This window comes from Aythya ferina (assembly GCF_964211825.1).
Source record: "Aythya ferina genome assembly, chromosome: 1".
Classification (NCBI taxonomy): Eukaryota; Metazoa; Chordata; class Aves; order Anseriformes; family Anatidae; genus Aythya; species Aythya ferina.
Window position 1 is genome coordinate 143,379,700 of NC_140296.1, and position 16,097 is coordinate 143,395,796.

The 16,097-nt window shown below is 45.9% G+C and overlaps 1 protein-coding gene across 3 annotated transcripts in view; it reads left to right on the top strand.

Annotated features, from left to right (window-relative positions):
• WASHC1 (WASH complex subunit 1) overlaps positions 1-16,097 on the top strand; it is a 37,117-nt gene that overhangs the window by 14,885 nt on the left and 6,135 nt on the right. For all 3 annotated transcript variants that reach the window (XM_084516910.1, XM_084516911.1, XM_084516909.1), the window contains 2 exons: positions 14,799-14,910; positions 15,446-15,592. In XM_084516910.1, the coding sequence (XP_084373036.1) occupies positions 14,799-14,910; positions 15,446-15,592 (259 nt within the window). The remainder of the gene's footprint in view (positions 1-14,798; positions 14,911-15,445; positions 15,593-16,097) is intronic.

Genomic DNA, 16,097 nt, shown 5'->3' on the forward strand with positions numbered 1-16,097 from the left:
TAAGGGTTTGATCTTACAAGCAGGAGACATGCCAAGCAGGCTCCGTTGCAGTAGGCCTCCATTCAGATCAGTTCCCACCAGGAGACTGGCTGTAAGGCAAAGAATCATTTTTTCTCCAGTTACTTTGAGTGACAGGACTCTTGTTGAGCAACGTGTCACCTCGTCGTACTTTGGCCTTGTCCAAGAGGCCATTTGGAAGAGTATGCTAGGTCTTGCTTGGTTTCAAATAACTCTCTTGAGAGGGGCTGTAGGAGCAGGCATTCATTGCTAGGAAGGTTAAGCAGGAGTGGTAATGTAAAGAAGTGGGTGGACGGCCTGCAGATACTGAGATAAAAAGTGTGAGGGAGACAGAGGGAGGAATTTTTTGCCTGCAGGTGTTGATTATTATTGTAGAGGTGTATCCAAGTAATGTGGATTTTTGTAAAGGTAGCATACTCTTCATAAGAAACTCCACTAGTTTTAGCTCTTGTGGTCCTCTAGAAGCTGAATTTGAAAGCTTGTAAAGGTGGAGCTTGAGAGAGCTGCCAAAACTATGGGGAAAACTTCAAGTTGGTGCATGGGGGTCAGGTCAGCATGCCTGGTGGCAGCTGGCAGTAGCAATCCTCTCACACGCTCGAGGAGTGGAGGCATAGAGGAGCCCACGTTACAGCTCTTTCCAGATGCTGCTAAAATCCCTAAGTTTAAAATCTTGTGGGGTCTGAGACCCAGCCTTGACAACTCCATGGAGAGCGGGGTGGGGAAAACAGTTACAGCTGTCAACTCGAAACAAAACTGGACTAGGAGGAAAGAGGAGACTGACTGGTGGGAAGTCATTAGCAGATTATGCCATAAAAATGAAAGAAACGTGATGGAGAATTAGCAAGACAGGATTTTTGCTCATTTCGGAAAGCGCTGAAAATCTGTGTCTTTGGGACTCTCGGAGATGAAAGGCATCTTTTTGAAGAACAGAATGCTGAATTTGACTCTGCAAGATGCTTTTTAGGGCATTGTCATTGAAATGTAGTGATGGTTACTTAAGCCCCTGCTCTAAGTCTACTAACATCAGCCCTTCCACAACAGTTCCGATCGCTGGCAGGCTGTTTATCTTTGAATCCCATTCCCCCAAAGGAGGATGATCAATCTGTTCTGCCTTAAGAGATTGAAAGGCAGGCTTGAACTTGATAAGAGAGCTGTAGCCTTCTTTATGCTAACGAGGCCTTCAGCATAGTTTAAAATGAGTAATTTAAAGGGATGATTGAAGTGCTTCACCCGCAGTATCTTCCTCTAAGCAGACTTAAGCTTGTTGCACTTAATAGCAAGTCTGCAAATAGAGGTACATTTTAATGAATAACTGAGAGACTTAGCGTTGGCATTAATGCAAAATGTTTCTCAAAGCACGAGATGACTTTGCATTAGCTACAGAAAACATTCTTTGGGGGAAGAGGGGTGCTTAATGCTTGATTCTCCAACTGAAAATAAAATGATGGAATGGGGCATCCAGGCTGCTGAAGTGGCTATCCAGGAGCACAAAAAGAAATGTGCCTCAGCTGTATCCTCAGTCACAGGAAAGAAAATGAGTGGGTTAGGTGCAGTCATGCCAAACTGCCAATGTATCAATTGCCTGTAAGTAGTTTGTTGTTTTTTTTGTTTGTTTGTTTCTTTGTTTTAAAGTAAACTAAAGCAAAATGCAAAAGTTGGAGGAGAAGTGTTCTCCCATTTCTGGAATTTGTGTCAAGGCTGCTTAGAATAAGGAGGCAGGCAGTAATTTCAGCCTTAATGGAGCTCCTGTGAGGGTTCTGTCTGTGCTTACACGGCCCTTCATGGTAGTAGAATGTCTAATGGAAATGTAAAATAATTTGATCAAAACAGATGGCATGTGCAGTACAAAAGGCAAACAGTAAAGAGAAGCTTAAGTAACTTTGGTACATATGGTTTGTTATTTTGCCTTTTTTTTTTTTTTTTTTAACCCTGACAGGATGGTCTCTTGTTTGTACTGTGTACCTCGTTGCAGAAAACTCAATTATGAGCAGCAGTTTTCAAGTTCTGATGAGCTAATTCGCTCTCTGATCCTTAAAGACAGGACAAGACAGACTCCCTGAGAAAGCATGTGGGAGATTCAAAAGCAGAAAGAAGTGTAAGGTACAGCTAACTACAGAAGTGTAACTCGGTAGCTGTAAAAATACCAGGCAGGATATGTATGATTGTGGCTTGCTCATTGTGAGGCCTGAATCTGTTCCTTCCTCTCTTGACAACTTGCGTTTTTTCTGACTGTGGGCAGGTCAGATCTTTCCTACTCAGAACTAGGATTTCTTCTCCTGAAAGGGTGAAGGAGCAACACAGAAGGAAAATGGGGGGCAGGCAAGGTTCCTCTTTTAGTAGTCTAAAGCAGAGCTTTGATTTGGTGTTGTTTGGTTTATTTTCTTTGTTCAGGCATGAGCATGGAGAGATACCACCTGAGCTTCTGTAGGGTTAATTAGGACAATGCTAATCATTTATAAAAGGGATGTTTTTGCCTACAACTGTAGGAGACAGATTTCCTGAAAAGAGGTGTCCCAGAAGTTTGTGATAATCTTCACACGCGTTAAAATTAAAATAAAAAAGTACTTGGTAACATGGGAACTTCTTGCTCTGAGGGTTCTGTTCACACAGCAAAACTGCATCTTGAAGAAAATGATTAATCAGAAGAATATTCAGTCTAATCCCATGCAGATCATACTGGCTTTCTGACTTAATTTTATTTGCTTTTTATTTTAACAAATTTTTAGGTATCTGTAGGCTAAAATGGATTTACCACCATCTGTAGATTGCTTATGACTCAGCACAATCTTTCTAAATTTTCTTAGGAGATGCGATTTTAACACGGGAGATGCCACATGTGGTAGCTACCATTGTTTATTATTCAAAGGGCATCTTACAAAACAGATAAAGCCGATTTCAAAACCATCTATGGAAATGAAGTCTGTGGCAGGAAGAGCAAAGGAAGCAAACATTAAACCCATTTGTGAAGGTGAGAAGTGATTATCTTGATGAGCAATGCTTTCTTGCACCCAATATTATTTAAAGCTCAGCCAGTGTAAGGACAGAGCTGTGGCTAAGTTGAGGGATGGATCACTTCATATATCCCAACTGCTGTAAATAGGATTAAACTTTTATGGAGTATCCTGTAACAAAAAGTGCAGAGGTATAATTCCCCCTGTCCTAGCTGCTTTAAGAAATGGAAGCCGAAGAGAAGCTCTCTGCTACTGACAGGATGTAGCTTTTTGCTTACTGAACTGTTTCTGGATTAAGCAGGTGGTATGAGGGTAGCCTGGAGTCTGAGCACTAGGAATTCACGGTGGTGCTTGCGGGAGATTTATGGATTTCAGAAATACTGTCAGATTCATTAATGCAGTGAGGTTTTAAATGCCTGGAAATCTGAATCTCCTTGAGCATGAGAGTAACGTACCTAGAAATAATAATGGTGTTGTTGTATCCATGATGCTCTCAAGTATGTGAGGAAAAAAATCCCCCACGGAACCCTAAAGCAGAAGGCTTTTCTGTGTAGCAGGAGCACTGAGAGCCTTTTGAGAAAGAAGTCAAGAAGTTTATTGGCTCAAGACTTGTTCCAGTAAGTAATGCAAGCCTTTACATTGGGACCAGATTTTCATGTTTGCCTTCAGTTAATTCTGAAGCCAGAGCTGTGTGGCCTTGTTGATGCCTTTTCTAGGCTCATCTCCTCAGAGTTGCTTCAGGGTTTCCATCCAGTTGAGACATGCAAATATATGAATTACTTGTATGAGCTGTTTTTAAGTGTGAGGAGGTGCCTTAAAAGTAGAGCTGGGTTGGAGGGAAATTGCAGGTCAGTGGGAATGAGGGGATGGTATGGCAGGAAAATGAGTTTTAGAGGGGAAGGAGTGGACGAGTTGTGCTACAGCACGTCTCTGACTGTGTTTTTGCTAAGATCCATGGTGCTGAAACCTCAGTAGGCCAATGGGATGAGAGGGACTGAAAAATATTTTGGGTCTGGACTGTATCTGGGCCTTGAGGGCTGCCCAGAGAGCAGAACTGGGGCTGACATCCCAGCCATGCCTGTGAGAGACAGAGAGCTCATGGCTGAGTAGCGTGGGAGTGCTACGTGTGCTTCCCTGGTACCTTCCCACAGTTCTTGAGCACTGAGAACTTTTTCCAGGAGTGGCCCCAGCAAAGCTTGTGGCTGTGATTTGTCCAGCAATAAGTGTATAAACTACCAGGGCAAGAAGGTGCTATTAATCAACAGAGATTTGGGAAAGATCTGATGAACTTCCCCAAGCAGAGAGGCATTCCTTCCTCCCCTCACACCCCAAGAGGCTGTAACTATTACTCTCCTTTGGAAATAACCAAGGCGAAGCAGATCTTAACAACAAACCAGTGCGTGCCTTACAGCAAACCAAATGTTCCCTTGTTTCTTAGCGGGCGGGTGTGGCAATATTGCTGAATTTGCCCCCTCCTGCTCTTTCTGACACAACTGTCATGTTTTGCTTTTCTTACACAAAGCGATAGCTCTACCTTCTGAAGCTGGACTCCTCCGCTCTCGCTCTGTGTTGGAGTCATTTTCTCCTCCTGTGGGTGAGTTTTGTCTACTCAGCCAGCCCTGGAGGAAGAGATGCAAGCAAGTCACTTTGTTTTACAGGCATGACTTCCGTCAGGGATCCAGCGTGGAGGAAACTGTCTGGAAAATAACACTGAGAGCCTTGAAATGCGTGTTACAGAACCCCTCCTCTATAAATGGGAGCGTGTGCGCTGGGGAAGGAGTTGGGGGAGGAAGCAGGAGTGCCAAAGGTCTGTTCTTCACACTTGGCTGGCGGATTAAATTTGCTTTCCATGGTCCTTCTTTTTGACTAGCTGTGGTGCTGTCACTGGGCTTTATCAGAGTGGGTAGGTTGGAGTTTGGGTGTAAATGCAACTGACAGTTAAGACAGACCAGCACTTTTGCAGACAGGAGATGCTAATGAAGGGTTTCCTATTTTTCCTCCACCTAAATCCTCCAGGTAATCACTTTATTGAGGGAATCTACCATGCTGTGCCATCAGGGAGAGGAGGGGATGAGGAATTTAGACATCAAGTGTGTTAAAGAGAAACCCCATGTGGGTAATACAGCGTCTTCTGAGCTCAGTGAGCTTAATTTATCCAAGAATACGATACTTACTCTGAATTAATACACATTTTAAAATGGAAATAGCTGGCTTTATTTTACTTGTAGGAATTTTGGGTGTACCATCAAAGCTGCATAAGATGATGTGCTTGATGGGCCTAAGAGGCATGACAGGACATTCCTTGTAGAAGAGAAGGTAAAGCTGTTGCACTTCTGCTCTGTGGTAGTGCAGCAATAATTGCCTCTCTGATTATCAGTGATGTGTGTATGATATGCCAGTCACTCAGCACCAAACCCAGCTAGAACATGCTTGTTCTCCCCACCTCAGTTCTCTCTATCACTTCGGCCCAGTGACTGGGTTTCTTTGGTTTTGCTTCAACAGCAGCACTTTTGGAAGTGGCATCTTGGATGTTGTTGGTTCTGAATTGGTCCTAGACCAAATCCAGACTTTTCTTTGTGACTTTGAGAGAGGGAAGGTGAAAAGCTCCCAACTCCTGCTGGGCTGCTGGGCACCAGGCAGGGTTTTCTTTGTTCTTTCTAGCATATGGACAATTCAGGAAAAGAAATAAATAACAAGCCACAGCCAAAATCATGCCCTTCATTATGCTTCATGCTTACTTTGTTATCTGGGATGAGAGGATTAACTGCTGCTAAAGGCATTGGGCTGTGCGAATATTTACTGTGTTAGGATTTCACAAATAGGCTATCGGAATTTCTGAATTTCTGGTCCTGGCAGTTTTGTGGTGGGGAGGGAGGTTTGAAAAGGATACGGTACAAATTTGTTCAGGTGTTGCTGTGAAGCCAGTATCTCCCTGCATGCTGACTATTTGCAAGTCAGCACTTAGGGAAATGAGTTTAAAAGGACACTGAGGCAAATGAAGTCATGGATCTGGAACTGTTCTCAAGGTGCTGTCTGATCACTGCTGTGTCACAGGCTGTTGCCTTGAAATGACAGAGCAGCTGTCAGTCTGAGCAGAGAGGTATCTGCTCTTTGATTCTGTTTGGAGAAGAAAAAAAAACTCTGCCTGGGGCCCAAAGTTGTTTTTTGGAAAAGTAACTAGATTTTTTTTAAGAAGTAAAAGTGCTGTAATCACTCAGGAAGGGTGTCAGATGGATAACGTCAGGAAGAGTTACTCTCATTTGGTGAAGAAGCACTTGCACTCAAATTAGCTTGTTAATGGGCATATCAGAGAAGGTACCTTTTGAGCTTCGAGTGTGAATGCGATTGATTGTAGGAAAATGAAGAAGTAACACTAAACAGCTCCTATTTCTCAAGTGCAAATACCGTGAAATGAAAAGCTCCATTGACAGAAAATGAGGAAAGAAATCTTTCCCTTAGGAGAGGGAGGCCCTTTTTTGAATGAGAGGGGTCTGTTGTGAGAGGAACTTCAAATTGGAAGCATGGGTGAGAAAGGGAAAAGATGTAATTAGCAATGAGGTTTAACTAGCAAAGGGCTAGTAAGTGTTGCTGAGAAAGCCCAACAGCATAAGAAATGCTTGCTTTCTTGGTAGGAAAATTTGGGAAGGTTCTTGGGAATCAGTACTGGTCCTCACAGGATGGTGAGGAGGATTATTAATTAGTCACGTGATCATGCTCTTGGGCAAGTACAAGCTCGAAAGCTTTAAGTATCTGTTATTGAAAGGAAGACCCAAGTGTTCAGCTTGTGGCACGGAGGCAGAATTTGGTGTGATTGCCATCAGCTCCTGCTAAGTGGGGAGAAGCTTAAGAAGCAAGCTTGAAAGTAAAGGTTTCTGCATTGGCTTTAATGTGGGAACAGGGTTTGGTTTTGATCCAGAAAAGAAATGTTGATGAAGAAAATGGCCAGTCTCTTGCATCAGTGCTTACTGGCTATAGCAAAGCTGAAAATTCAGCAGCTACTGAAATACATATGTGTTAATTCCTGTGAGCTAAAGCAAATATTGTTCAAATTAACGAATGACAAACTGAAATCTGGTCTGCAGGGACTGTACTGTGAATTTCCCCACATTTCCTTTGTCACTGGGAACAAACGATTCCACTCTCGGAGTCACAAGCCACCGAGACTTAATTAACGCATAGAAATTGCTTTGAGATCTTTGGCTGAAAAGCTGTGGAGTTCTAATAATGTTAGATTAAATGTGAAGGGAAGCAGTGCTTTTCTCAGAGAACGGGGGGGGTTTGAATTGCTATCACGAGGAATCGTTTCTCCTCTGGAGGTGGCTGTGTTTCCATCAGCATTCTTGTTCTTGGGGACGAGGGCTTCTGTTGGTAATGGAGATAACCAGGCTAGGAGCACTGCTGTGTTGGTGTAAAAAGCCTCCATCACAACGAACAGGTGGATGCTCAGCTTACCTGGTAGGTTCTGCTGTGGTGGTTTAACACCGATAGGGAACTGCTACTTCTTCCTACCCCAAGCAGCACAAGGGATTGGGGCCTGGGGGTCGGTTCATAACCGTTCAATACACGTTTTCTGCTCTGGGGACAGAAAGGAAGATCTTTGCTCTAAGAAAGGTGCTTTAGTGAGAGAAAGGAGCAAGAGAAACGTAATGTTTGTGTACACAGCTGATTAATTCAAGATTACAAGGTGCCAGAACACCTTCTCAAGCTATTTGCCCAAGATGATGCATAACTTCAAGCTGTGTGGAAACAAAATTTGGTCTTTTACTTTTGACAGTCTCATAAAATTCTGTCCAAACAGGAAGCAACTTCCCTGTCGATAGCAATTTACACAAAGAAACAAAACACTGGAGGCTATTACTACAAAAGATTGAGCTTTGGTGAGTGACCACTCATGAGGAATGTGCAAGGAGGAGTGCAGGCTGTACAGGTAATAAAACAGTTACTGCAGCATAAGGCGTCTCCTGCCTGGCATCTCAGAACTCGCCATGGCTGTTCTGGGAAACAGCCCCGTAATCTTGTTCAGTATTTGCTTCCACAGTGCCCGTGGGAGAACTCAGCAAGTCACCTCTAAAACTCCATCAGTACTGGCAGAAGTATCTTTCTTTTCCCCGTTCCTTCTTTTAGACCATTCTTCCCAAATGTTGGAGAAGAAGTTTGACCAAAAAGCAGCCTGTGTGGTTAAACTAAAAGAACTAATTATGTGATTTATTTGCAAACACAGTCTTGCAGGTTAGCATACAATTCTTTGAAAGAAAGGACAGGCTGTTTACTTCCACATCAGTCTGTGCTGAGAGGCAAGTATAAAGGCTGGAAGGTTAAAGAAGAACTTGTTTGTATCCTTTTTTTCTTTTTTTCTTTTTTTTTTTTTTTTTTTAAAAGCTTTTTTAAAAAGCTTTTCTAGGAGGGAGAACAATGCTGCAGAGGAAGAGGGTACAGTGGCGATAGGTCAAAATTCAAATCATTCCCATTTTTATATAAACCTAATTCACGGTAGTGGGAGCACCTTGTGAAGCAAGGGATTAAAAATCAAAATGAAATTATTTTTGTGGGAGAACATGACCTCTGAGGAGCGGTGCATAGCAGATCACGCCGAGGATAACCTGACAACCTTGATCAGCCTCTAATCTGAAAAGCTGTTAGGCATTGCAGGAGTGGGGCGATGCGCGGTGCTGAAACACCTGCAAATCATGCTTAAGGAGCAATCAAAGTGTGATAAACATTAATTAGTATAATACCCAAGCCCATAATGGAGGAAGGAACATTGATTGCGCTGTCTCACTTGGGATTTCTTTCTGTCAGAGATGGTGTGTGATGACAGGTTCTGATTGCACTTACTCAGACATGAAATAAGACTATAAAAAATGCTTAAAGATGAAGGAGAGAGAAGAGCAGAAAGCAAACAAGTTGATCTTTCTTTGAGTGGTTGAATGTATTTGGCTTTTTGTAAAAAGCACGCGTTTTTCCTTTTTGCCTCTCAGACTTCGGAGGTGAACTGGTTTTGAATGCTCCCCTAGCTTGCTGTAAACCGTAAATGGCTCAGCAGCTTTCCTCCGGCTCTCTCCATCTCGATTCTGCAACATCGCTAGCAGCTGGGTAGAGTCATTGTGTGGGGGTGGTGGGAGGGGAACTCGGGCTTCTCACAGCCCGTTTGTGACCGCTGGTCACTGCGGTGAGGCAGTTTGGGAAGCACACGCTGGCGCACTCAGAAATTCTAGCCTAGTCTCTAGGCCTGCTTCGGTCTAGTGGCAGAGCACCGAAGCCCTGAGTTATGGGCCCTGGGGGTGATAACGTTGATGTTTCCCCACCACTTCAGCAGCCTGAGGAGCTATAAAAGCCCACGGCCTTGTTTCAGCAAGATTCTTACGCAAATTAGAAGTTGGAAAAGTTTGAGATTTTATTATTCTCTGCAGCATACAAATGGAGTAGAGTAACGACATGTCTCTGCGTCCCAGGAAAGAAGTGGGACCTGTAGCCTGAGAAGACTGCTTTCATCGCAGCAGTAGTCTCTCCTCACCTCCCTGCTTCTCCTCTCACTTCTGGAAACCTGCTGGACCTTGTCCTATGGCTCTGATGCTACCTCAAACATCTCTGGTGCTATTGTGCTGGTTTTGCAGTGGTGTGGAAGGAGGAGCGGCAGCCAGCACTGATATCCTTCATCATTGCCCTGCCTCATCACCAGGCTGCTTGTAGAGTCTGGGGATGTAACGAAATGCAAGAACCATAAACAGCATCCCTTCTAATTCACACCTCCTGCAGTAAGGGAGGGATTTAATGAAATCACTGTTAGTTAGGAAAAAAAAAAAAAAGCTTGAATTTTAGGCAAAAAGCCAGGGGTTTATAGAAAAATTTACCCTACATACCTAGAAGTTTAGAATAACACCAAGCATTTCCCTGCTATCGCTTGGGGCTGGGAGGAGACCAGTAGTCTGTCTGGCTGTGATGTGTACAGTCCTCATTTAAGGAAAAGTCATTTAATACTTGGGCTGCTTATCCTCCTGTGCAACTTAGTTTCTCATTCTGCTCCGTAATGTTCTTTCTCCTTGGTTGATCACTTACTTTTGTACTTCAGACATGAAATTGAAGTTCTTTGGTATTCCAGAGAGGTTTGCTCCCAGACTCCGCTGCCTTGTCTTTCTCGTTCACCTTGATGTGGAACTCACCTCTTCTCTCTTCCAATTCCCAAGTTTTGTCAGCCCTGTCACTTCGGGGTGATGCGTGCGCTCAACGTGGACAGCACAGGCCCCGCTTCTGCTGTGATGCTTCCCTCCAGCTGAATTCTGTCTTTTCCTCAAGCTGCTTTGCTCAGTCACCTTTCTGATAACCTGTCAGCCTACCTTCAAACCTGCTCGGATTTTAAACATTTTTCTGATGCTGTCTGATCCCGAGAAAGTATAGGTGATAAAAATCACATTTTTTTTTGGCATTGTGAAGTGCTTGGAGACACTAATAGGAAGATGGGATTATTACCAGTGCTGGCAATTGACAGGCAGAGTCCAGTGTCCTGCATGCCAAATTCCTAACGCTTCGTGTCCTTTTCCTGAGAGAGTAAGAGAAAAATTGTTTTTCCCCTCCAAGCACACACAGATGCAGCTGGGGAGGTCTTTCAGTAGCTGCTGGATGTGAGGATTATCAGAGAAGTTATAAGGAGATAATCGGAAATGATCAGCTCTGCGGCTGCAGATGAGACAGAAGATACGGGGCCAGGAAGGGCAGTGGTGAGGTGGGATAAGTCTTCCTGAGAACCACTGGGGGTGCTTTCAGGGAGTCACCTCTAACGTGGAGTCGAGCACAAGGCAGCAGGGGGAGGGCTTGAGGAGAAAGAAGCAATGAGATCTACATCGAGGGCAAGAAGGGGAGCTCGAGTGTAAAAAGACTTGAGAGGGACAGAGAATGTGAAAGCTTGAATCAAAGCAGATGAAAGATTGGCTTTAATATCTGCATAGACAAAAATAAAAGTCTGTATGGATTATGAGATAATCTACTAGATAGATTTAATCTGCCGCATGTATTGCTTCCCCAAAGAACAGCACTGGGCTGGGAAGGCTGCTTTGGCTCCGCGCCCGGCTTCTGAAGGCAGGTGATGCATTCTCCGTGCTTCTGCAGGCTCCCCTTTCGCTCGTCCCAGAGCACGCATGCTGCCCAAGGCAGGGGGGCTGCTGCTCTACGCCTCCTGCTTCTTTGCTGCTCCAGTCGCGTTGAATCTAACCACAGGAGCTTGTGAAGCAGAAAAGAGCACCGAGAGCAAAATCACACAGCAGTGACTGATAGGGTGGGCGCAGGGCAGGTCCAGGTGCTGGTGGGATTCTCAGCTGCCTGAGTGCAGAGGGGCAGCAAATGGAGCATTTTGTTAACACTCCTGCCCATCTTGCCACTACCTTTCAAATAAACACCACTCAGCCACTCACTCCTTCCTAAAGAGAGGCTGAAGTCCAGCTGCAGCCCTGCCTCAAGCACTTTGCTCTGGAAGCCCTTGGGTTTAGGCTCCTCCAACCCTTCAGGTTTTCTTTCTTTATAAACACCCATTCGGCTCCTGCAAGTAAGCTGTTTCCGCAGCAGGAGAAATACTGAAGTTGCTGGAGGATGCTTGAGCAGGATTTTTCCAGATCTTTTTTCAGTGCCTGTATGATGTATCGTCCCTTATAACCAACGTATGCGACTGGAACTGTACATACATAAGCTATGTGTTTTTAGGAGCCTGTACACTTGATGGATTTGTTGGATTGAGGGGGTTGAATCATTGTTTTGATTTGATTTTTGAGTTTCTGTGCTCGGCAACAAATAAATCCCTTCTGCAGAGCGGTGGGTGTTACTTCTGTGTTGTACGCCTGCATCTGCACCGCCTCAGGTGAAAGCTTCTGGCAGATCTCCTGATGTCAGTGGGTTCAGACTGGCAAATCTTAGCATGGAGATCCCAGGACAAAGCACAAGGAGTAGCCGTAATGGTTTGAAACACCTGAGCTGGCACTGGACAACTTCCCCAGCTTGTGCTGGGAGCAATCAGTCTGTCTTCTGCTGCCTTTCAGTGGGTGAGTGTAATCCCTTGATTATTTGGGGTTAGGAGGGAAAGGTGAAGCTGTAGGTAGAGAAGCTTCCTCCTTTCCCTTCTGGATGCATCATTTCTGTTGCAGCTAGGGCAGTGTTTGCCAGTCATGCCCTGGTTTTAGAGATGCCTTCTTTTTAGGAGAGGTCCCAGCAGACCTTCCGTGAGGAGGAGGTGTGCAGCACTGTGGGTGAGAGGTGCTTGTCTTCCTGGTGCCCTCCTGCACTGCGGGAGGGACCCCGGTACCCAGAAGTGTTTTGGAGCAGGTGATGTGTCTGCTGTGGATGTAAAGGGAGGGGTGGCACCGTTCCTCTGCCACACCAGGGATCCAACAGGATGAATGGGAAACGTGGACGTGGTTAAGCATGAAAGCTAAGGGTACCTGGGACTCGTCAGCCTGGTTGAACCCTGGAAAAGGACAACAGGAAGCCTCTCTAAAGCACAAACTAACCAAGCTATTTCCTCATTTCTCTGCATTAAAATGCACAGAAAGTTCTGGGAATGACTTTCCTAGAAAATTTCATTATGGGCTTTGAGGATTTAGCCCAAGCTAGCAAAATCCTCCTTCAGTTCTCACTTCCCAGGTTGCTGTCTCATGTTCATGGAGTAAGAGGGAGAAGGGTTACAGGTTTTCAGGCCTCAGCACGAGTATTTGCTTAACGCTTCGGTCTGGGAGAGAAACGTGTGCACTGTTGGCCTGAGAATTAGCAGAGTGCTGGCTGAAAGGCAGTAGAAACCTTGCTTTTATTTAGAGCTTCAGGAAGGCTGTGTTGCTTTCTTCTAGGACAGATGTCTGCTCGCAGGTGAGAGGCAAAATTACATCATTGATTTAAGGGAGAAAGGCAAAGCAGAAATAAACGACCTGTTATTTTTTTCAGTTTTGAAGGAAGTAAAAATAGGCAGGTGGCCCCAGGAGCAGCGCGGGGAATAGAGGCGGTCAATACAATTATGAAACATCTACAAAAGAGGTGAACTGTGAAGTAGGAAAATTTGCTGGGAAGGCCAGTTAGGGAAGGCTTAGGGCCTTCAGAGGCACTTCACGCTTGAACAAAACGAGGCAATGGGACAACCCGGTGACACGGGAAATTTGCTGCAGCCAGCTGCTAGGAAATGTGTGCTAAAAGGAGCAACAGAAACCGCCCTGAGAAGCATCCAGGTTATAAACGGTGTGGACATCCTCCTCTGAAACAGGGAGGGTGTGGGAAGGACACCATGAACAGATTTGCTCTGGGTGTTGGTACAAAATACAAGCTGTTAGGCTCTATTTAAAATAAAAGAATGGAGAAGTGGGGAATAATACGGAGAGGCAGAGCCTCGTGAGGTTTGGGTTCACTCATCTCCCTCTTGAAAAAGAGTAAAGTAGGAACCGGCTGTGTGCTCCCCTGGCATACGCATAAGAAAGCGTTTTCGTGCCCCCAAAAAGAGGGGTGCATGGTTATAAATGAACAGAAACACTCAGCTGGTTAGAGATGGAAGCAGGGGTCTTTTAGAACAGTACAAGAACAGGCTGCTCGTACTTAGAGGGGTTTTTTCACTTACTGCAGCCAGCAAGGGGCCTTTAGTGGAGTCTGTTTCTGTACTGGAGTGGAAAAGGCGTTGTACCGAGTGAAAGCACTTGAAAAGACAGGTTTGGGACAGTTGGAAAAGGAGAATCGTGGATCACTGCTGATGTCAACTTTGTTGCTAAAAGGAATTACACAGACAGGGTGAAAAAAGCATGGAGTTCTCTACATAATTGCAAAGAGGGATTTCGGATGAAATTTAAAGACAATGCTTGAGATTGATTTTCACAGGCACAGAACGAGCCGATGGAACTCACTGCTGCAAACCAGCACCAAAGCGGAGCGCTGTGTCTCCTGCTAGGTTGTACAGCCATAAAAACGTTCCCTGCTGGTTTTGTTCAAGGGATGAAGTTTCAGAACAACTGTCAGCTTCTGAGCTTGAAGCTGGGGCACACGTACGAGTTATGCACGGGGAAGGAAAGTCTCTGCTGGGCAGGTGACTCTAGTTACCTGCTGCTGCTGCCCGGTCCCAGTTCCTCTCCTCTGGCTGAATTGGTGTAGCAGTTCCTCCAGCGTGGTAGTAACAGTGCTGGAGGTTTGTCACACTCCTGGCTGCAAGGTGCCCGCTGCAAGGTTTGTGGGAACAGGGACGTGTCCACGTGGTGAACACAGAGGTACCTAACCAGCAATGCTGTCCCCTGCTGTCACAGAGCGCTTTTCTCCCCGCTCCCAAAACATTTGGATGCTGATCTAGTCATGCAGACGTTACACGAGTTAGCAGACATCATTGCTCCAAATGAGGACCTAATGTTGCTTAACTGATGCAGGCACTGAATCGCAAAGCAGCAAGGAGGAAGTCACGCACCACACGGCTGGTGGAGAGGACAGGATAAGCCTTGTGAGTTCTCAGCTCTGCGCGGTGGCATGTGATGCCTCTTCGTTCTTAAGAAACTATTTTTATTTAAAATACGTTGGCAGGCGATAACTGGCTGTGGCTTTCTTATTAGCAGGCTCTGCAATGAGGTGTTTCTACAGGCTGCTGTCCTGCGATTCTCCAATTGTCTGCGCTGTGCCTCAACCAGCCAGACGAATGTTGTGCTGCAAGCCACAGACCTGACTTAGTTTCACATTGGACCGAGAGAAGCACTTCTCCCCCAGTACTATTTTGTCCTAGGAAACAACCCAGACGCTGTGATTCACATCCTCCCCCTTGGCCTGGGCACTGGCTGTTGCCAAAAAATCCCTGCCTTTGGATTCTGACCCTTAAGCACTGTGCTTGCTCCTCAGGATCTCCCAGCGGGTGGAGGCCAGCCGGGCACAACTTCAGGCCATCAGTGAGAGAGTCACCCTCGCACAGGCAAAGATTGAGAAGATAAAGGGCAGCAAGAAGGCTATTAAGGTAGTGAGGCTGCGTGGCCTCCCTTCTTCCTTCTGTTTCTCTTTACCCCAAAGCAAGCTCTGCAGAAGAACAGATGCTTAGCTTCTGCTGCTGCCCATCCACCTCTCTACGCCTTGCTTCTGAGCAGGAGCTGCGCTAAGAATCCTCTTCCTGACAAGGCCAGTTAGCGGTCTCTACACCCAGAGACCACCCAGTTCCTGGCCTCGTGATGCCTGGATACGTTGTTGCCCCAAATACTTCCTGAGAAATCAAAAGGCACATGCCCTCCATTTAATGCAGTTAAATTTTACAGTTCAATTCCCCTTCCTTCCCGCAAGTGGAAGCCTTTCCACCTGTGACCTCCTGCTGCTAAGTTCCACTTCCAGAACTGATAGTTCATGCATGATGGGGTCTGCACAGGTAGCCCCTAGGAGCCCGTTGACCCCAAGGTTGTCCATTCCCACTGGATGACATGCCTTAATCCACCCCTTGTGTTTCTGTAGTGCAGGACTGCTTCATCGCTGGGAGTTTTAATTTCCTCCTTGTCTCCCCCCAGGTATTTTCCAGTGCCAAGTACCCTGCCCCGGAGCGGCTGCAGGAGTACAGCTCAATTTTTGCTGGTGCAGAGGACCCAGCTAAACAGAAATGGCCAAGACACAAGATTCAGAGCAAGCACCGAATGCTGGATGAGAAATCTCTGCAGGTAAGGAACAGGAGAAAAGGCCTTGAGAGGAACACATAAAGCAACTGGGAGGCTGTTGGTCTCTTTGATGAAGCAGACTGGGGCTTTAGGATGTAGGAGGGGAGCAGGATCTCTGTTTGCAGCTGGGGAGGGAGCTCCTGGTTAGCCTGTGGGCCGAGTGGCAGGGAGAGGCTACCTGGGGAGGTCTGAGAAGCGGTGGGTTTGGTGTGAAATGCTGCCGAGGAACTCTCCAGCAATCTGGGTCAACACAGAAGCAGCTGCTGGCAGAGCGGGGCTCAGCGTGGCCCCAGCAGCAGCCAGGGGGACGGGGAGACAGCCCCTTCTTAGCCACAGCCAAGCAAGGAGACTGACACGCCTCGCTGTAATGAAATGTGACAGAGGGAAGTCTAATGTTTGCATTTATAGCCTTCTCAATTATTCAGGGCTTTCAGCAGAGGCTCACCGCCTGTTTTCACTTCTAATGAGGGCCTCTTTGCTGGGAGCAGTCACGGTGGCCTTTGCTAAC